General features: G+C 40.7%; 1 protein-coding gene across 3 annotated transcripts in view; it reads right to left on the bottom strand.

Annotated features, from left to right (window-relative positions):
• Positions 1–18,760, bottom strand: part of FHIP2A (FHF complex subunit HOOK interacting protein 2A) — a 93,132-nt gene that overhangs the window by 13,964 nt on the left and 60,408 nt on the right. For all 3 annotated transcript variants that reach the window (XM_086680953.1, XM_086680952.1, XM_086680954.1), the window contains exons 2-10: positions 16,728–16,806; positions 11,294–11,463; positions 9,461–9,565; positions 8,896–9,018; positions 3,050–3,349; positions 2,642–2,838; positions 1,248–1,362; positions 608–684; positions 329–521 (exon numbers count right to left, since the gene is read on the bottom strand). In XM_086680953.1, the coding sequence (XP_086537079.1) occupies positions 329–521; positions 608–684; positions 1,248–1,362; positions 2,642–2,838; positions 3,050–3,349; positions 8,896–9,018; positions 9,461–9,565; positions 11,294–11,463; positions 16,728–16,806 (1,359 nt within the window). The remainder of the gene's footprint in view (positions 1–328; positions 522–607; positions 685–1,247; positions 1,363–2,641; positions 2,839–3,049; positions 3,350–8,895; positions 9,019–9,460; positions 9,566–11,293; positions 11,464–16,727; positions 16,807–18,760) is intronic.

Below are 18,760 nucleotides of genomic sequence, written 5' to 3'. Positions count from 1 at the left end.
GGAAGGGCAGAGGGAGAGAGAGAGACAGAGACAGAGAGACAGAGACAGAGAGAGAGAGAAAAAGAGAGAGAGAGAGAGAGAGAGAGAGAGAGAGAATATAAAGCAGGCTCTGCACTGTTAGTGCAGAGCCTGATGCAGAGCTCGAACTCACAAACCGTGAGATCGTGACCTGAGCCAAAACCAAGATTAACCCACTGAGCCACCCAGGCGCCCCGCATGCTTTCAATTTTTAAAGCCACGTGAAGAGGCTGCGCTCAAAGCATCACAAGTACATTAAAGTCATATTTCCAAGAATGGAAGTCCAATTCTAAATCATTACATAGCATACCTCATCAGATATGTGATCACAATGTTCGATTAACCTATGTCTTAAAGGGTGTCTGCTAATTTCGGCCAGAGTTTCTGGTTCCCTCTGTTCTCCAAGGATAAAAAACACCATTTCTTGAAGCAAAACGTCAGAGGTTACTTGCCGAACAATGCGATGGAGCAGGGCAGTTGATGTCAGAATACCCATCTCAGAACTGGGCATAACAAACAGGTAATTAGTGGGCAAAAATAACATGAACACAGCAACGTTTTCTTTTTTTAAAGGAAAAGGGCCACTCACGTTTGCATCAACTGAGGTTCCATAACGCCAATAAAAAATCTTTCATGAACAGCTTTGGCAAGAGCAACAGCAGCAGTCTAGAATATAGGAGGAGCATCATTATCTTCTTTTGTTTTCATGGAAAAGAGAGATTAATCTGTAACATCGACAAGCCAGTCTGCACCCTCCATCTGAATTAATGTGGAAAAACAAACTTGCCTATTGACCATCTTGTTGATGGCACATAAACCTGGGTTAGATGTTAGCTACTTGGTCCTTTACATTTCATCTAAATTTCCAAGAACAAGACAGATAGGACAAAAATATTATCCCAATCACATTACAGTATTAACATCTCCCCAAGGAGGTGAAATGGTGAGAGGTCGATGTCACCTCATGAAGCTTTCCATTGTAATACTTAAAGACATATAAGGTCAGCGCTTGAGCTGTGATTTATTCCAGAGTTGCAACACACACACACACACACACACACACACACACACACACACACGCACATGTTTTTTGGTTTATTTGTTTGTATTTATTTTACTGTGCTATCCTAAGATAATTAAGATATGTTTGGGGATAGAAACTGAGGAAATTTGACTTAATAGACATTCACATTTAAAAATTATCAATAAATAACAAAAAAAATTCACACCTTTTGTGCTTCCTTTATGAGTTGATCACAATAATCAAACCAGGAAAGAAATGAAATTAAGGCTCGTTTTCCTGGAAATGCTGAAGCATCTTCTTTATGACTGTATGAGTCCAAGCTGTAGGACATGGGAGAGAAATGCTTAGTCCAAAGTTATCTGAAAGCATTCATCCAGTTCAGTACATATGGAAAGATGAAGGTATGTGAATGAACTTACACAGTAAGATATATTTACACAGGCAATGCCAGATGACTAAAGAAAGCCAAGGGGAAAAGAAAACCTTTTAAATCAAAAGTTGTAAATAATTTCATTCATTAAGTGGAAACAGAGAGACTAACAAGAACGCAGCTGTGGAGGAAAAAAACACACAGACAGCTCCTCATGCTTCTGCCATAAATATGACCAAGTGGCAGGAATGAAGTGTCTGAGGTTCTCAGCCGCTGGGATGGAAGAAAAGGAAGGTAAAGGAAGGTGTGCAAAAAGAAACAAGCAGCCTGCTTCTCTTCCTGCCTTGCAACCACAGTAGTAAAGTAAATCCATGGGTCTGCCCTAAGGATGTTGGCAGAATATCAGGGGGAAAAGACAAGTAGGGGGGTCTGGATAGCTCAGTTTATTGAGCGTCCCAATTCTTGATTTCGGCTTTGGTCATGGCCCCAGGGTCACAGGATGGAGGCCCACGTGGGGGTCAGCTGAGTATGGAGCCTGCTTGGGATTCTCTTGCCCTCTCCCTCTGCCCCTACCTTGCTCACACTTGTTCTCTCTCTCTCTCTCTCAAATAAATATTTTAAAAAGTGAAAAAAAAAAAGACAGGTAAAAACCAAGGAAGAGTTAAAAATACACAGAAAAATTATAACAGGTTATTATACTAAAATATTAGGCTGCTTATAGATGATGGGATTAGGGGCAATTTTCCTCATGCTGCTTTATAAACTTATAAATGTTCTGTGATAATCACATCTAACAATGAGAATCAGGGGGAGCCCCAAAAGACGGGTAAAGGGGGTAAAAAAATAAGGGAGGAGGAGACGGTCCATATACACAGGCCACCAAACATGAGACTCCCCTAGAGGCTGCAGAAAGTATTTATAACAGGATGTTCTGTCTTTCGGAGGGAAAAAAAAAATCAGATACAGTTATTGGTTTTAATGTAATTAAGGTCTTAATTGATCAGTATAATGGAAAAATAACTACGCAGCAGCTGTATTGTTCCCATACCAACTCATTCCTGATTGGTAACAAATTTAAAATGGGTCTCCGAACATAATCCCATTTAATGATCACAAGTAATGTCCCTCTTTCCAAAACTAAACGTTTATGTCACTGCAAACAGAAGTGAACTTAAAAGTGTAGGTGGAAGAAGCCACATCTAGGGGAAAACACAAGTAACGGTGCTCACCCCCAGTTAATTGCCTCCACGGTCTCGATATCTAGCGGATCCACTGACTGAGGTAGGGCCTTGTACAGCGAGGCGAGTCTGTCGGTCAGCAGTTCGCACAAGCAAGTGCTCTGTGTGAGGCACCTGGCGGCCGCAGGCTCCGGCAGACTTACTAACAACATCAAGCCCTCGCAGGCTTTCACAGCTATTCGGCCATCCTGATGGGAAGAACACACACCCCTTCAATTTTTGAATTAGATGTATGTGAAGCGAGTTGCCTGGAAAAAATTCAACTTAACTAGATTTAATGTTTTACACGAAAATAAGGATCTATATATACGTATATATATATTTTTTCTATTTCAAATGCATGTAACTATGGTTAGGATGTGGGGCGGGGGGTGGGGGGGAAGAGTAAAGGAGACTCACGGGACTTCTAGTAAGATTTAACAGGGAATTCACTAAGTTGTAATCCTGGTTGGGACGAATGACGGTGGCCTCCGGCAGTGAGGTGACGGTGAGATTATCCAGGCTCGTGGACAGGTCATCTAGCTGGTGAGGAGGCTCATCATCTAACTCTGCGTGCTCCAGCCCCGTGGCACCAGACAGTTCCTCTGGCTGACACGACTGTCCCGTGTCTGTTGACAAGGAATCCTGACCTTGACCTTTCGATGTGTCTTCTGAAATTACATCTGGTGTTCCTTTGGAAGCCAGTGATTTCAACTTATTCTGAAAGAGAATACGTGTTCTGTAAGATTCCTTTCAAAACACTTATAAAACAGAAATCACATTTTTATTGGTTTTTCTGTAATTAACATTCTATAATTCTATAGAATTACAATTCCATAATTAACATAAAGTCTAGCCAACGTAGCAACAGATAGAAGTGTTAGAACAAATGAAAATATTCGGACTTCAACAAACTGTGTTTTAAATATTTTATTTTACTTACTTATTTTAGATTTTTTTTAATGTTTATTTATAAGAGAGAGAGACAGAGGGCGAGCTGGGCGGGGGCAGAGAGAAAGGGAGACACAGAATCTGAAGCAGGCTCCAGGCTCTGAGCTGTCAGCACAGAGCCAGATGTGAGGCTCGAACCCACCAGCTGTGAGATCATGACCTGAGCCGAAGTTGGACGCCCAACTGACTACACCACCCAAGCACCCCTAAATATTTTTAAATTGCAGAGGCATCTAGAACACTTTTCACACTAACTGCAGAATGTACCATGACCACAGCAATGAACAGTATTAGTGATTACTATTTGACTACTGCTACAAACAACTCATGTTAGTGGGGTGGGGGGGAAAGAAGATTCAGGAGTTTTCAATTGCAATTAAATGTTTCCTCCTCACTGGGTTACTGAAAATACATAGCCTCCACATTGATTCTTTCAGGACTGGTTTTCTAAGATGATTTTTCTATGTTTTCCTTTGTTTCCTATGTTTACTTTAGAAAAAGGACTCAATATTCTCAGGACTTTTTTTTTTTTTTTTAACATTTATTTGTTTTGAGAGAGAGAGTGAGAGGGAGACAGAGAGAATCTCAAGCAGGCTCTGTGCTGTCAGCATGGAGCCCGACACCAGAACTCGATCCCATGGGCTGTGAGATCCTGACCTGAGCTGAAGTCAAGAGTCAGGCGCTTAACTGACTGAGCCACCCAGGTGCCCCTCTTCAGAACCTTTTTATTAGTGTTCTTGATGGAAACAGATTTACTGGACATGTCGGCCCCACCCCCCGACACACACACCCAGACACAAAGAGAATCTCAACCGAAGCTAACCATTCGTTTCGAGGCAAAGAGTATTTTGTTTTCCATTTGAACACAAGAACAAAAATCAAATCACACACACAGGTTAGACGTCATCATAAACCAGCTTCTCCACAGGCCTGATCACCATATTTCACCTAGCACAGAGGTGCATTAAATGCTGAATGAATTCAAAGTTCTATTTCCAAAGTTAGATGATAGCTATGATAAATCACTTTTATTACAGTTAAAAATATAGTTTGGACCAATCTTCTTGAGAAATCGAGCCCGTAGCACATGTTAAAAGAAAACGCTTCTGTAGAACGACAGAACAACCGTCCCGTTTCCTAGAAAACTGCGTATCACAATCTTTGTGAATGTAAAACATTCGATTCCATCTAAAATTCTACTAATATTGTTGGAAGTGGTATCTCAGATAAGAATGGCAAAGGGCAGAATACTCTTAGGACTGCATTCAGTCCTTAAACTAGCGTTTCTCAAAGTAGGACTCAAGACTGTCAGGGTCACGGTCTTCCATGGGGCTACAGAAAATCGCAGACTCCCGCGCCAGACCCAGACCTGCCGAATGGGAATATTCGGAGGAGGAGCCAACGAAGCCGCATTTTTATTTGTTTGTTTGCATTACTGAGTATGGTTGACAACGTGAGATTCGTGTCAGTGTCCAACACTGTGGTGGAATCCGCGTCTCTTAAAAGTTCCGTAGGCGATGAGGAAATGCCGCCTTCTCTTGCACTTTGGTTCTTCCCGAAACTTTCTGCTCTAGGGATCTTAATGACAGCCAAAGCACATTTATACACACAACCCTCAGATCTCCTGAACACAGACTTCTCTCCCAAATCGCAGGTTTGCGAGACCAGATACCTGCCAATTCTCTCCAACAGGACACCAGGAGGACTCGGAACCTCCAGAACCGTAATCACCATCTTTCCCCTCAACATAAGCTCCCCCAGGGCTCCGTTCTTTCTGTCAGCGACAGCCTTGCTGGTTCGGGAGTTCACACATTCGTCATCCTTTCTCTTCTTCCTGCACGAGACCCCACCGAATCTACCTCTGGCGTCTCCTCAACATATTCACTTCATTCCAACCCACTGCTTCCCGCTTACAGTCCCTGTTACTTTTCGTTGGGGTTACTCCCCCAGCTGCCGAGTTAGTTCCTCTGCTTTTCCTTCTCCACTCAAAGGAATCCACCGTACAAGATGCTGCCGCCAACTGAACTTCAGGCACAGATACCACCGTGTAATAACATCCCTGCTCCAAAATCTTCAATGGCTCCCCAGTGACTGCAGGTATGTTCACATTCCTCGTCCTGCCATTCAAAGCCTTTGACCAACTCCTTGTCTATCCCTTCAGGCCCTTCGCTTATCCCATATCCTAAGTGTACTGTTTCTTGACCACACCACACACTTCTGTACCTTCCTTCCCTTACTTGTGTTCATCTATTCTTCTCTAAACAGCTCTCAAGGCTCACATCAAAGGTAGTTTCTTCTACGAAGTCTTTCCTGACCACCGAGAGCAGATGTAATCCTTTCAGCCTATCGAGGCTTAAGGTACTTTTACTTTGTAGCCTTAGGATACTCACTTTACCTCAGATTATAGTCTGAGTATGAGCCTTACCCTTGTCACCAGACTATACGCTCCTTTAGGACAAAGACTGTTTCTAACTCATTTACCATATGCATTTAAATCATAGGAGATGTAAACTGTAGCTGATATAAATGAAAAGAGAGATTAGCCTTCAGGGGACACATGCATGAGAATTGCAAAGTACTTTTGTTATCCTCTACACTTACGAGTAATATAGCTGCATTGTTCTGAAGATTCATTCATTCAATAGTGTTATTTAAGCAGTTATTATACATTATACCGGATATTAGAGAAGCTGTGGGAACCCAAAGATTAATGAGACAGGGTCCTCGTCCTCAAGGAACTTATTGGCCAGCAGGAGAAAAGAAAATGCACTTAAATAACTCTAATGCCAGGGAGACTGTAAAAATTACATTAAAAGCTTAACAGTCTTGAGAAAATGAAGATACCTACCACTTCAGGCTGTGGAGAGGTATGTGCTATAAGACTGGCATATTACAGCAGACATGTCACTGATTCCGGGGGTTCTTTGGAGAGAGGTCTAAATATAAACATTTCTCAGGGCACCTGGGTGGCTCAGTCGGTTACGTGTCCGACTTGGCTCAGGTCATGATCTCACGGTCCGTGAGTTCGAGCCCCGCGTCGGGCTCTGTGCTGACAGCTCAGAGCCTGCAGCCTGCTTCAGATTCTGTGTCTCCCTCTCTCTGCCCCTCCCCTGCTCATACTCTGTCTCTCTCTGTCTCAAAAATAAATAAAAACATTAAAAAATTTTTATAAAAAAATATAAACATTTCTCTGAGGACAGGTAAATAAAGGGTATCTCACCATCACCTTACATATGCCCACAAATTTTCTCTGCTTCTGATCTATGGCTGTGTACTTCTGAGTAAGTTGCAGAGATTCTGATAAAAAGTCCTTTTAAAGCTTAAGCTCGGGCAAAAAATCCATGCATTTAAGTAACTAGGGTATCTAAGAAAACTTTAGTAAAAGTGCACTTTGAGAAGAAACATCTGACTTGGCCAGACTGAGATACTTGATATATTTATATCGAAAACTAAAGGACTGTAATATCATTCTAATGAATAAGTCCTTGAAATCTGAACTCATAAATGTATCCCAGCCGTTTTGAAGCACACTTTCAAAATATGAGGCGCATCACGAGAAACTGGCATTCACAATCCTCATCTTCAACCAGAAACTTAAATTCATGCAATGGTGCAGCTCGGCTGCCTGTCCGTCTTCATCAGGAGCGCAGAAGCGGATCTCGGGTGGCTAACTCCGTAAAGTGAGATAGAAAACAACCCCGCCCACAGACTGGCTCAAGCTTTTAAAGACAAAACCAAACCCTGACAACACTCACTCTGACAAGGCTGTGGAAGACAGGAACTACTCTCATACGTTGTGGACGGGACGCAAAACGATAAGCCCATGTAGTAAAACGGTGCGGCAGTTTCTTACGAAAATCGGAACACACTTGCCACACGATCCCGCAAACCTACTCTCAGGTAGTGACCCAAGTGTGTGAAAACCTAAATCCACGCACCAAAAAAACTGGGTGTGAATGTTCAGACGGGCTTTATTCATAACTGCCCCACACGGGAAACAACCCCAAGTCCCTCAACTGGTTGAATGCATGAACAACGGTGACGCATCCATACGATGGAATACTACTCAACAATATCAAGGACCAAACTCGTCCACAAACCTCCAATGCATTCTGCCAAGGAAAAACAGCCAGACCCCAAAGGCTGATTACATTTCTGTGACTTTCTGTAAAAGAGGAAACCTGGGACGGAGACACATCAGTGATTGCCGGGGACAGGGGTGGAGACAGGATGGCTACAAGGGACGTGCCAGAGGGCGGCGCGACTGTTGTGTAGCTCGGCTGTGGTGGTGGCCACGTGACTGTGTGTCAAACTCAGAGAACTGTAGACCCAAAGAGGGGAAACTGCACTGTATGTAACTTATACCTAATCTAGGGGAAAAAAAAGAAAAGAGAGAAAAAGATTTTTTAAAAAACTAAAAAATCAAAACTGTTTTTTCTACCATATTCCTAATAATTTCACTGCTGAAAACAAAAGAAAAAAGTTAATGAAAGAAGAAAGTACACAAAAATTGTCTGATTTAGGGGCGCCTGGATGACTCAGTCGGTTAAGCATCTGACTCTTAACTTCAGCTCCCATCATGCTATTACAGTTTGTGGGTTCAAGCCCTGCATTGGGCTCCGTGCTGACAGCGTGGAGCCTGCTTGGAATTCTCTCTCTCTCTCTCTCTCTCTCTCTCTCTCTCTCTCGCTCTGCCCCACCCCTGCTCATGTGCACACGCGTGCTCGTTCTCTTTCTCTCTCTCAAAATAAACTTAAATAAAATCATCTAATTTAAAACTAGAAGTAAAACCCAAAATATCAGTTGATGTAATAAGTAAAGTATGATCCAATGACTATGGCTAAGAAAAGACAGTACAGAACATGAAAGCAATCCCAACTGTGATCCCAGGCTGGAGAGGTAACTCGTGACTTTGCACATCTGTCCAAATCTGCACACACCATCCCTGCCCCAGTCCGGGTCACCCATGCTCCACACTAGAGCTTGCCTGGCTGAAAACATGATAGCTTATAAACTTCTGTGACTTCTCTCTCCCTGATTTCCCCCTTCAAGCTGCATTCCTGCTAAGCCTTGATTCTATGTGTCGAGACCCTGTGCTGCCCTATATATCTGGCTCAACTATTTTCTCTGAAAATTGTTTTCCTCAAAAGATTCAAGTTAAAACAGTGATCTTAAGTGAAAAATAATTCTAGGAGGTAAAACAAGCCATATGATACCCACAAATGTAATTCCTTCTAATATTACTCACAGAATTCAATTCTCAAAATAATTTTAATGTAAGCATGCTTTGAAGGTTGACAAGAAGCGTACCATACCTCCAGAAAAAAATTAACCAAGTAGGGATTTTGTTTCAGCTTTGCACACACGATACAGAGAAACTGGATTTCTTCATTTTCCGTTGGTGTTGCAAGGACTTCACCGCACAGTCGAATTAATTTCTGTCAAAAAATTTAAAACAAATTTTGAAACTTAGGTTACTTTTTACAAGTATGTAAACAGTCGTCTGTTTGCCTTACGTGTATTTAAATTTTTCAAATAATGCAAATACCTTGCATTTTTCAGATAGAATGCTATTTAAAATCACCTATAACAAAACAGATTTACTAATTTTTCAATTGCCCTAAAAAAGCAATAAGGCGCACAAGAAACTCTCCTTGAGGTATCACAGAGGTAAGTTAAAGGAAAAATTGATGTATAAATTTTTAAGAGAAAAACATCAAGAGCATATATAATACCATGTTGGGTAGACAAAAAGCTCAAGGATTTGCTCATTTACATGTTATTTTGAGAATAACTTCATGATTTTTACTCTCAGAAAAATTGCATTAAATAATTTATATGCTCAAAGAAATCCAATCAAATTTAAGGGGAAGAAAATACCTGCACTGGCCTGTGTACATTAATGTGTGGGAGTAGTGGCTGCTGGATTCTTCCCAGAAGTTTAGTGTAGAATACCAACACCTGCTGTCTCATTCCTGGAGGACACTGGGTATGCGAAAAAAGAAACACGAACAAGAAGAAAACAGGCAATACAGACACACTCAAAAGCCTTTAAATTAAAGACGAGGAGAAATACACACGTGAATATATTTCACCCTCAAAAGCCAAGGCAATCGGCCAACTAATGAGTTCGTCAGAATCAAATTCTCAACCCAATATTAATGACTGGTATTCTGGAAATAAAATTACATCTGGGACTATAATATAGCTTATGGAACCACAGGCTAATGTAATTACAAGCAGCGTGATAGTAACACGTTGTTGAGATCAGAGCTGGTTCAGGCAACATCAACCTGTTTATGTTCTAAATACTACAGAAACATGAAACTACTATGGTTAAATCCACGGCTAAAACAAAAGCAGAATCTTGTTACTTACACTAATGATGGGTGATCAATAACCCTCCATCATAGAGATGCAGGAGTAAACAAAGCCTTCCAACACGTATATGTAAATAAAAGGAACCCTCTGGTATAAAATGCTGTGATTCATTCTAACAATGCTGCTTTACATTAGTTGCAAAATTATTTACATTATGATTATTATAAACAATGAAGAAGTGTTTATGACATGCCAGCTGTTTTCGATCTTTGCTGAAAAGGAGGTAAATGATTACTTACTCTGTGGGTTAAGAGAGCATGAACTAACAAGGTTCTATGTTCTATGATTGACCTGCTTGTGCTGCCTCGCAATGAAAACAGTCACAAAATGAATATATTTCCACAGCATCATCACAGACACGCTATCTGGAAACAGTATAAACTATAATCTTAAGCACAGTATTTTTTTAGATAGCAAATACCTTGCATTATTCAGATAAAACATTAATAATGTTTTAATCACCAAAATAAAAATTAATTTGCCAGTGGTACAATTATTAACATTCACTCAAAAACCAATTAATCTATATTCAAGTTAGTGTTGCAAAGCCCCTCTCTCCACATGACAGGAGAAAGAAGGGAGGAAGGAAATGAATTGCAGGGCACTGGAAGCAGATGTCCTGTCTCTAAAATATAAATTACATGAATTTAACTTAAAATGAATTGCGAGTATTACAGACTTGGTTAAAAGCAAACTGTCCTTAACACCACTGTTTGTGACTCTGTCTGGTGTTTCAAGATGTCTATTAATTTTTTCGTCAGTTGGATTTTCACACATATTACAGAAATTCACAGAACAAAACCCACAGGCTTTGAAACTTGCCTTCATACACAATTTGAAAGTTTCTTGGTAAAGAATATTATTTATACCATAACATCAGTTTTGCAAAGATTTCTCAAGATTCACGAGGCCTAAAAAGTTAACCTGGCTCCACTCATCAGTAGAGGTCATGTCAGAACAATCAGTGACATTCTCTTTCAGGACTGTGAAAAAGAATTCCTATTTTCATAACACAACGTTCACTGGGTTCCTTCTCGTGTCCTATGGCTCTGAGTGTGTGCACTTGACTTTATTTTCACAAATGTTTACACTATAATTCTAAGCAGCCTAAGTACCAGTTGTTGTCTAGAGCATTTGGAGGCTTTGCTAGCTCTACGGAGAGTCACATTCGTACAGCCTGCATGCTTTCTGTTTTTCACAATCCTGACTTGAATCCTGCCATGCTTAATAAGTACCTCTATAATTAAATTTAGTACTTGGCAGCTTCTCTGTCTCTAAGACATTAATGCATGTATTACATGCCCAAGAACACGATGTGGATTAGGAACTTACGTCAGCTTTCCCTAAGGTATATAACGTTTCCAAGATCTTGTGATGAAGCAAATATTCCATGCATGGCCCTGTCACTCCAAATTCTCGCTCACGTTCTTCTTGCAGCAAAATACCTAACATCTGGTCCAGATGAGAAGGGATATTTGTATCTGTCACTGGGGCTTTATCATCTAAATAATAATAAAAAAAAAATTCATCAAACATTCAAACATTTTAAAACTGAATATTTGTACCCAAATACTCTTGATATTTCCCCTATTCTAATTCAAACTGAGAAAAATCTCAACTACACACAAGTTTATATTCATGGTATAATTATCTTTGCCGGGATTCAGATGATTCTTTTTGCCATATTCTTATAAAAAAACTGAATCAATATTCTGAAATATATTCTATTAGCTAATGTCCATGCACGAGAATTCAAAATAAGAGCCATTTATATGGAAATGGGAACTTGACCAAGAAAAATACATGTAAATCAATATTTTGTATGCACTTGCAATTAAAGTTGTTTTTCTTTTCAATCAGCCAGTTCAGAAGATCTGAATTTTAAGTCTATATAGAAACAGGTTGGCCTTTAAACATTGAGCCGAATCAGGCAGGATGTGTAGAAAAGGCAGGTTCTGTTTTGGACTGCTACTGAATCACATGGTAACACTGGCAAGTCAGACATTTATAGCCCCTAATTAATCTCCATTTGTGAACGCATGAGGAGCTCAAAGAAAAATTTTGGACATCTCTCATTAACAGACAACTATTCACAAAGCTAAAGCTTCTTCTCAGGAGAGTTCTTATAAATCCTATTGATTTTTTAAGATAAAATTTCATCGATACTTTTTTCAGAGTTCACAGTTCAACTTGAAAATCACATGGTTTTATCAACCTGTCCTTATTGTTAAAATTACTCTTAATAAAGGGGTTAAATTACTCTTAATAAAATGTGAAGTTTTCTAGAATATTTAAATGCAAAATATACTTGGAGGGGGGCATGGGTGGCTCAGTTAGTTAAGCGTCCAACTCTTGATTTCAGCTCAGGTCATCTCACAGTTTGTGAGATCGGGTCCTGTGGAGCCTGCTTGGGATTCTCTCTGCCCCTCCTCTGCTTGCATGCGCGCTCTCTTTCTCTCTCTCAAAATAAATAAAAATAAATAAACATCAAAATATACTTGGAAATGCCAAGTTCTTACTTACATTTCTATTGTCATTTACTTACTACTGTCATAGTATGTACAACACAATCCTAGTATGCTATATATTTATTTGATGACATGTTGCTTTGTCTGTATGTGTGCACATTTTTGTAAACACACAGTTTAAACCATAACACTAAGCCCTACAGAGAAAACAATGGAAAGACAAGAGTCACCCTTGTTTCCAAGGAGGACATATGTACCAAGTTTGATATAATATCTGGCAGGTATTAAAAGCATGGCACCTGGAGGGATACCTGGGTGGCTCAGTCAGTTCAGTGTCCAACCTCGGCTCAGGTCATGATCTCCCGGTTTGTGAGTTCAAGGCCTGTGTTGGGCTCTGGGCTGATAGCTCAGAGCCTGGAGCCTGCTTCAGATTCTGTGTCTCATTGTCTCTGCCCCTCCCCTACTTGTGCTCTGTCTCTCTCTCTCTCTCTCTCTCAAAAATTAAATGTAAAAAAAAAAAATGTAAACAAAACAAACAAAAAAAGCATGGGGCCTGGAATTAGACAACTTGCATTCAAATCTTGGCTCAGTCACTTGTAGTTGGATGACCTTGGCAAACTATTCCAGCCTCAGTCACCAACACCTGTAAAATGGGGCTAATCAACACCAGTGTTTTTGAATGATTTCAATGAAATGACGTGTGTAAAGTTCCATGCCTTAGCACATAGTAAGAATTCAAGAAATGTGAACTTACGATGTCTCATTTTGTATTCTTCTAAAATGAGTAGTCTGGCGCTAATAGAAGAGAAGTAATTTTATTTGAAATCTATTTTTTTTTAATGATTTTTCTCCTTTAATTGCTAACTGGATATAAACATTCCAGGGAAGAATGAATGTTCAAGCATGGTCTGTTTACAGTCATTAACGGAGAAAAATGACCAGAAAGACTGTTTAAATTGAGAAGCAAATAAATTGTAAATTTGACTTGACAAATTAAAATCTTTGCTCCCTAGAAGGCAACATGTAGTTTCTGCCGTCTACCCTCATCCCTCCGAAGCTGTATGTAGGTCTCCGTGTGCCGCATTTGCTATTCCTTCTACCTGAAATGCGTTTGTCCTCCTTATCTATCTTGGAAACTCCAACTCATCCTTTAAAATCCAGGTTAGAGGGGCGCCTGGCTGGCTCAGTCAGCCGAGCGTCTGACTCTTGATTTCAGCTCAGGTCATGATCCCAGGATCGTGGGATGGAGCTCCACCCTGGGCTCTGCACTGATGGTGCAGAGCCTGTTTGAGATCCTCTCCCTCTCAAAATAAATAAATAAAAATTAAAAAATAAAATCCAGGTTCTAGATTCTGCCGCTTCCCATTTCTCCCTTCTTTGTTTTCTCTCTGTGCCTGATGCAGACGCACTTGTCCCATACTTTATTATAAAGTACATACTTATTTCTGCTCCTGCAGTGTAAAAAAATCATTTAAAGCAAGAACTTAAGGGGCGCCTGGGTGGCTCAGTCGGTTAAGCGGCTGACTTCGGCTCAGGTCATGATCTCGCGGTCTGTGAGTTCGAGCCCCGCGTCGGGCTCTGTGCTGCCAGCTCAGAGCCTGGAGCCTGTTTCAGATTCTGTATCTCCCTCTCTCTGACCCTCCCCTGTTCATGCTCTGTCTCTCCCTGTCTCAAAAATAAATTAAAAAAAACATTAAAAAAATAAATAAATAAAGCAAGAACTTAAGGCCCTTCCTTTAAAGTATTTCCCTTAAAGCTATGGAGGGGTGAAAACTTGGGCAAGAATAGTCATTTGAAAAGGCAGCTCCTCTCAAAAAAACTTTCCTATAGGTCTGCTGTCTAAATATCCAAATTAAGGTAGAGATCCCATTTTACATGGAAAGGTATACATATTTTTTGTCTAATTTTTACTTATTACACACATGTAAAGGATTTTTTCTTTTAAAGAAGAATTACCTGTGACCCCATTGGCTTGCCTGAATACTCTATCGCAGGAGTTGCCAGACTTTGGCCTATGGGACAAATCCAGTCTTGCCATGTGTTTAAGGTGTATGGGAACAAAGGAAAGCTATTCTTTTATATATTGTTGATGGCTGCCTTTGCATCACAACAACAGAACTGAGTCGTTGCAACAGAGGCCATAGGGCCCACAAAGCCTAAAATATTTACCATCTGGCCCTTTACCGAAAAAATTTGTCCACCTTTGACCTAATTTATTTCATATTCCCCTTAATCTCCATCCTTCCTATTCACTGAGAAAGACAGAAGCAACCAGAAAATAACTTTTGAAGACTTCCGTACATCAACCACATCCACCCTCTTTCTGAATCTATACCTATATGTTCTGCTTTCTACCTTATTTAATGGATGGCCTGTCCACATGCCTATTAAGGCTAAGCCTGCACGGGTGCCCTAGACCCATCCCCTTGCCTAGTTAAGGGTATTGCTCAGAAATGATCGCATCTAACTCTTGTTGTCCACCTTTCCCTCCCTGCTACATCATTCCAACAATGTATAAATTGCACTATCTTCCATCTTTAAAAACATATTTTAAGCCCTCTCTTGAAGGGCATCTGGCTGGCTCTGTTGGAAGAGCATGTGACTCTTGATCTCTGGATTGTGGGTTCAAGCCCCACATTGGATGTAGAGATTACATACATACACACATACATAAATCCGTCTCTTGATATCACATCTCCCTCCGGCTACTGCTCTGCTTCTCAGCCCCCCTTTCCACTGACGTAACAGAGCAGTCCACACACATTGTCTACACAGGTTCTCTGCCCATTTTCTTTTAAACCTACTGCAATCAGGTCTTCTCTCTCCTCCTTGCTATCAAAATGCCTCTTATCAAGTCCACTAATGAGCTCCTCGTGGCTGAGTCCAAAGATCCTTTCTTAGACTTCATTACCCTGACATCACCGTCAATTGACACAATTAATCTCTCTCTTCTAAACCCCAGGACACCATTCTACCTTGGGTGTCTTCTACCCCATGGGCAAACGCAGTACCTTTTGCTATTATTCTCACCATCCTCACCTCTGAACATTGAGCCCCAGGGCTCCATTTCTGAACCCTTTCTCTCTTCCATCTATCCTTACTCCCTACAACATCTCATCCAATCCCAAGGCTTTAAACCCTACTTAAAGGTGATGATTTCAGTTTCACATCTCTGGTTTAGACCCCCACCTTAAATTCCAAATTCCTACTTCCAACTGTCTACCTGACACATCCAATTGAATCTGTAATTGGCATCTCAAATTTAACACGTCCAAAATATTCTTACAAACCTGCTCCTCCTACAGTCGGCCTGTTCTGCTAAGTGGTCTATTTTCCAACTGCCCGAGTCCAAAAATTTGGAGTTTCCTTCACTCAGTCTCTCATACCCAACATTCAATCCATCAACAAAGCTTTCTGCAAAATAGATCCAGAATACCATCACTTCTTACCAGCTCCGCCCTGGCTTCAGCCACCACCATTGCTTACAGCATTCCAAAAGTCCCCTGATGGTTCTACAGTTTCACCTCTGCATCCTTTCGATCTCATTTTTTTCACAGAAGCCAAAGTTGTCCCTTTACGATAGATTATGGTACACCGCCACTCAAAACCCTCTAACCCAAGCTTCCCACCTTGGAGTAAAAGCTAAAGCCCTTATAACAGCTTACAAGGCCCTTCGCAACGGCACCCGGCTCCTGTCTGATGTCACCCCCTCACACTTTTTTCCTTGTTCACGTTGCTCTAGCCACACTGGCTTCCTTGAGGTTCCTAGACTATGCCAAGCATGCTGCATGCTCCAGCCTCAGGGTTTTTGCATTAGGTCCTCCTCTTGAAACCAACCCCCCAGATTTGCTCTCTCTCTCCTTCCGATTCCAACTGAGAGGTCGGCTTGGGCAATGAGGCTTTCTCTAACCTACAATAGCCAGCTGTACCCTTTCCTCCCATGTATACATTTCTATCCTCTCAGCCTGCTTCATTTTCCCCTTAGTACCTACCATCTGACACACTATGTGTATTGGTCTAGTTATTGTTCGCTTCTACGTAGTCAATATATAAACTCTATTAGGACAGGGATTTTGCCTGTTTGATCTACTGTTCATTCTATCACCCAGTGCCTAGAACAATGCCTATGCATAGCAGGTGCTCAACAGACACATTTTTTTAATGAATCTAAAAGAGGAATTAGAAGTACAATAACTTGGCTATAACTTTACATATAAAACAACTTTGAAAACTAATTTGAAACATATTTTAGTATTTCATAAATTTTCTGTTCAATTAACATTAGCTCTGTTTCTTACCCGAAGTCTCTATGTAGTAATGGGTAATTGCCTTCCAGTGATAAACAAAATCTTCTTGCAAAGGAAGAGAAGGTGCAAGCTGCACAAACACACACACACACACAAAAAGACCACAACGATTAAGAAAATGGCATGAAACGTTTCCTGTACAGTATAACTCTGTATTTGTCTACTAATAATACCAAAGCAGCATAAAAATAAAGGATGAGCTTTAATTCAATTCTATATGTCAGATATCAAAGAGAAACGCAGTCAAGAAACTAACAATGATTTATTAAGAAAGAGGAAAAACACATTTATCACATTTATCAATATTATTATTAAACTACAAGAACTGGGATTCTTTTTTTCCTCCCTGAAACTAGTAACTACGTACGGCTTCAAAAGTAACAGTGTGAAATGAAAAGATGCAATATTCTATTTAAATTATCAGTAAAATGGGGCGCCTGGGTGGCGCAGTCAGTTAAGCGTCCAACTTCAGCCAGGTCACGATCTCGCGGCCCGTGAGTTCGAGCCCCGCGTCGGGCTCTGGGCTGATGGCTCAGAGCCTGGAGCCTGTTTCCGGTTCTGTGTCTCCCTCTCTCTCTGCCCCTCCCCCGTTCATGCTCTGTCTCTCTCTGTCCCAAAAATAAATAAACGTTGAAAAAAAAAATTAAATTATCAGTAAAATGAAATGATCAATAACCAGGGATCTTTGTACCCAGGACTTTGAAGTGCAAAACTGTACAAGCTGCTGTGTAATTAGTTACACGTCACCATTACGAACACATATGCCAAAGTCAACCCTGTAATCAGATTAAAACTGTTCCCTACGTTCAGTGACACACAGATGTGAATCTTTTCAAACCTGGATTAGGCAGCGCGTATTTTTAGCAAAATACCTATGTGAACAAGACACTACCAATTTAAATTCCACAGAGCCATAAATGTTTTACATTTTGGCTTTAAAATTTACTTCAGGGGCACCCGGGTGGGTCAGTCGATTGAGCGTCCGACTTCGGCTCAGATCATGATCTCACGGTGCGTGGGTTCCAGGCCCACGTCGGGCTCTGTGCCGACGGCTTGGAGCCTGGAGCCTGCTTCGGATCCTGTGTCTCCCTCTCTCTCTGCCCCTCACCTGCTCATGCTCTCTCTCTCAAAACCAAATAAATGGTTGAAAAAAAAAATTTTTTTTTTAAATAAAATTTACTTCAAATGTTTTTAAGACCAAAAGTATATCCCTTTGGCCGTTTCACTGCAAACCTGCCAAGTGTTTCAAATGTGTGTTAAACGGATAGAAAAAGATGCACCTTCCACAACATGGTCTTTTCCTAAAATAGAGAGAATGCTCCCCCACCCACCACCCCAGTCCTACTATCGCCCACAAATTTCGGTCAGAATGTTCACAGTTGCCCCGGCTTATTTAAAAACAAATGGGTTTCTATTCTGGGAACCTAAAACATGGCACAGTCGACTATCTTTCATTTCCATCTACTTCATCTAAACCGATGACCTAAGAGGTCATGTTACTCCCGTACTACCTGTTCCGTTTTGATTTCTTGGTGGCCTCAAGCAGAGAGACCTTAAATTCTCTTAAAGTTCGAAATCCTGTCAAAACAACCTCAGAACTATTGGGCAAGTTATAAACATTGGTCCTGTCAACCCAGAAGATGAAATGTCTTTAGGAAAGAACATTTCTCGCCATCGCCAACACTTTCACGCTCACTCTCATGCGTGCCTGTGTGCACCATTCTGAATCGCACTGGGTTAAGAGATGCACCTCGTTTCCAAATGGAGAGCTGTGAAATTCTTAAAAAGGCTTTCAGATCTTTAACAAAAGGAATTTAAACCTTTGGGATTATTATCCTTGAAGAAGAACATGGGGAGGGACAGTATTTGGGAGACATGGAGAAAAAAATTAGAAAGAAAATTAGAAAGTGTGACCTTTGGAAAACAGAATAACGTTCCTGAAACTTTTAGATTTAAAAAAAAAAAAAATCTGTTTTAATCAGCTACTTGTTTTCAGGATCGTCTTCAAAGATATCAACACTCTC

The sequence above is a fragment of the Puma concolor genome, chromosome D2, assembly GCF_028749965.1.
Source record: "Puma concolor isolate L17-30 chromosome D2, mPumCon1.1.hap2, whole genome shotgun sequence".
NCBI lineage: Eukaryota > Metazoa > Chordata > Mammalia > Carnivora > Felidae > Puma > Puma concolor.
This window is presented reverse-complemented; position numbering and strand designations above follow the sequence as displayed.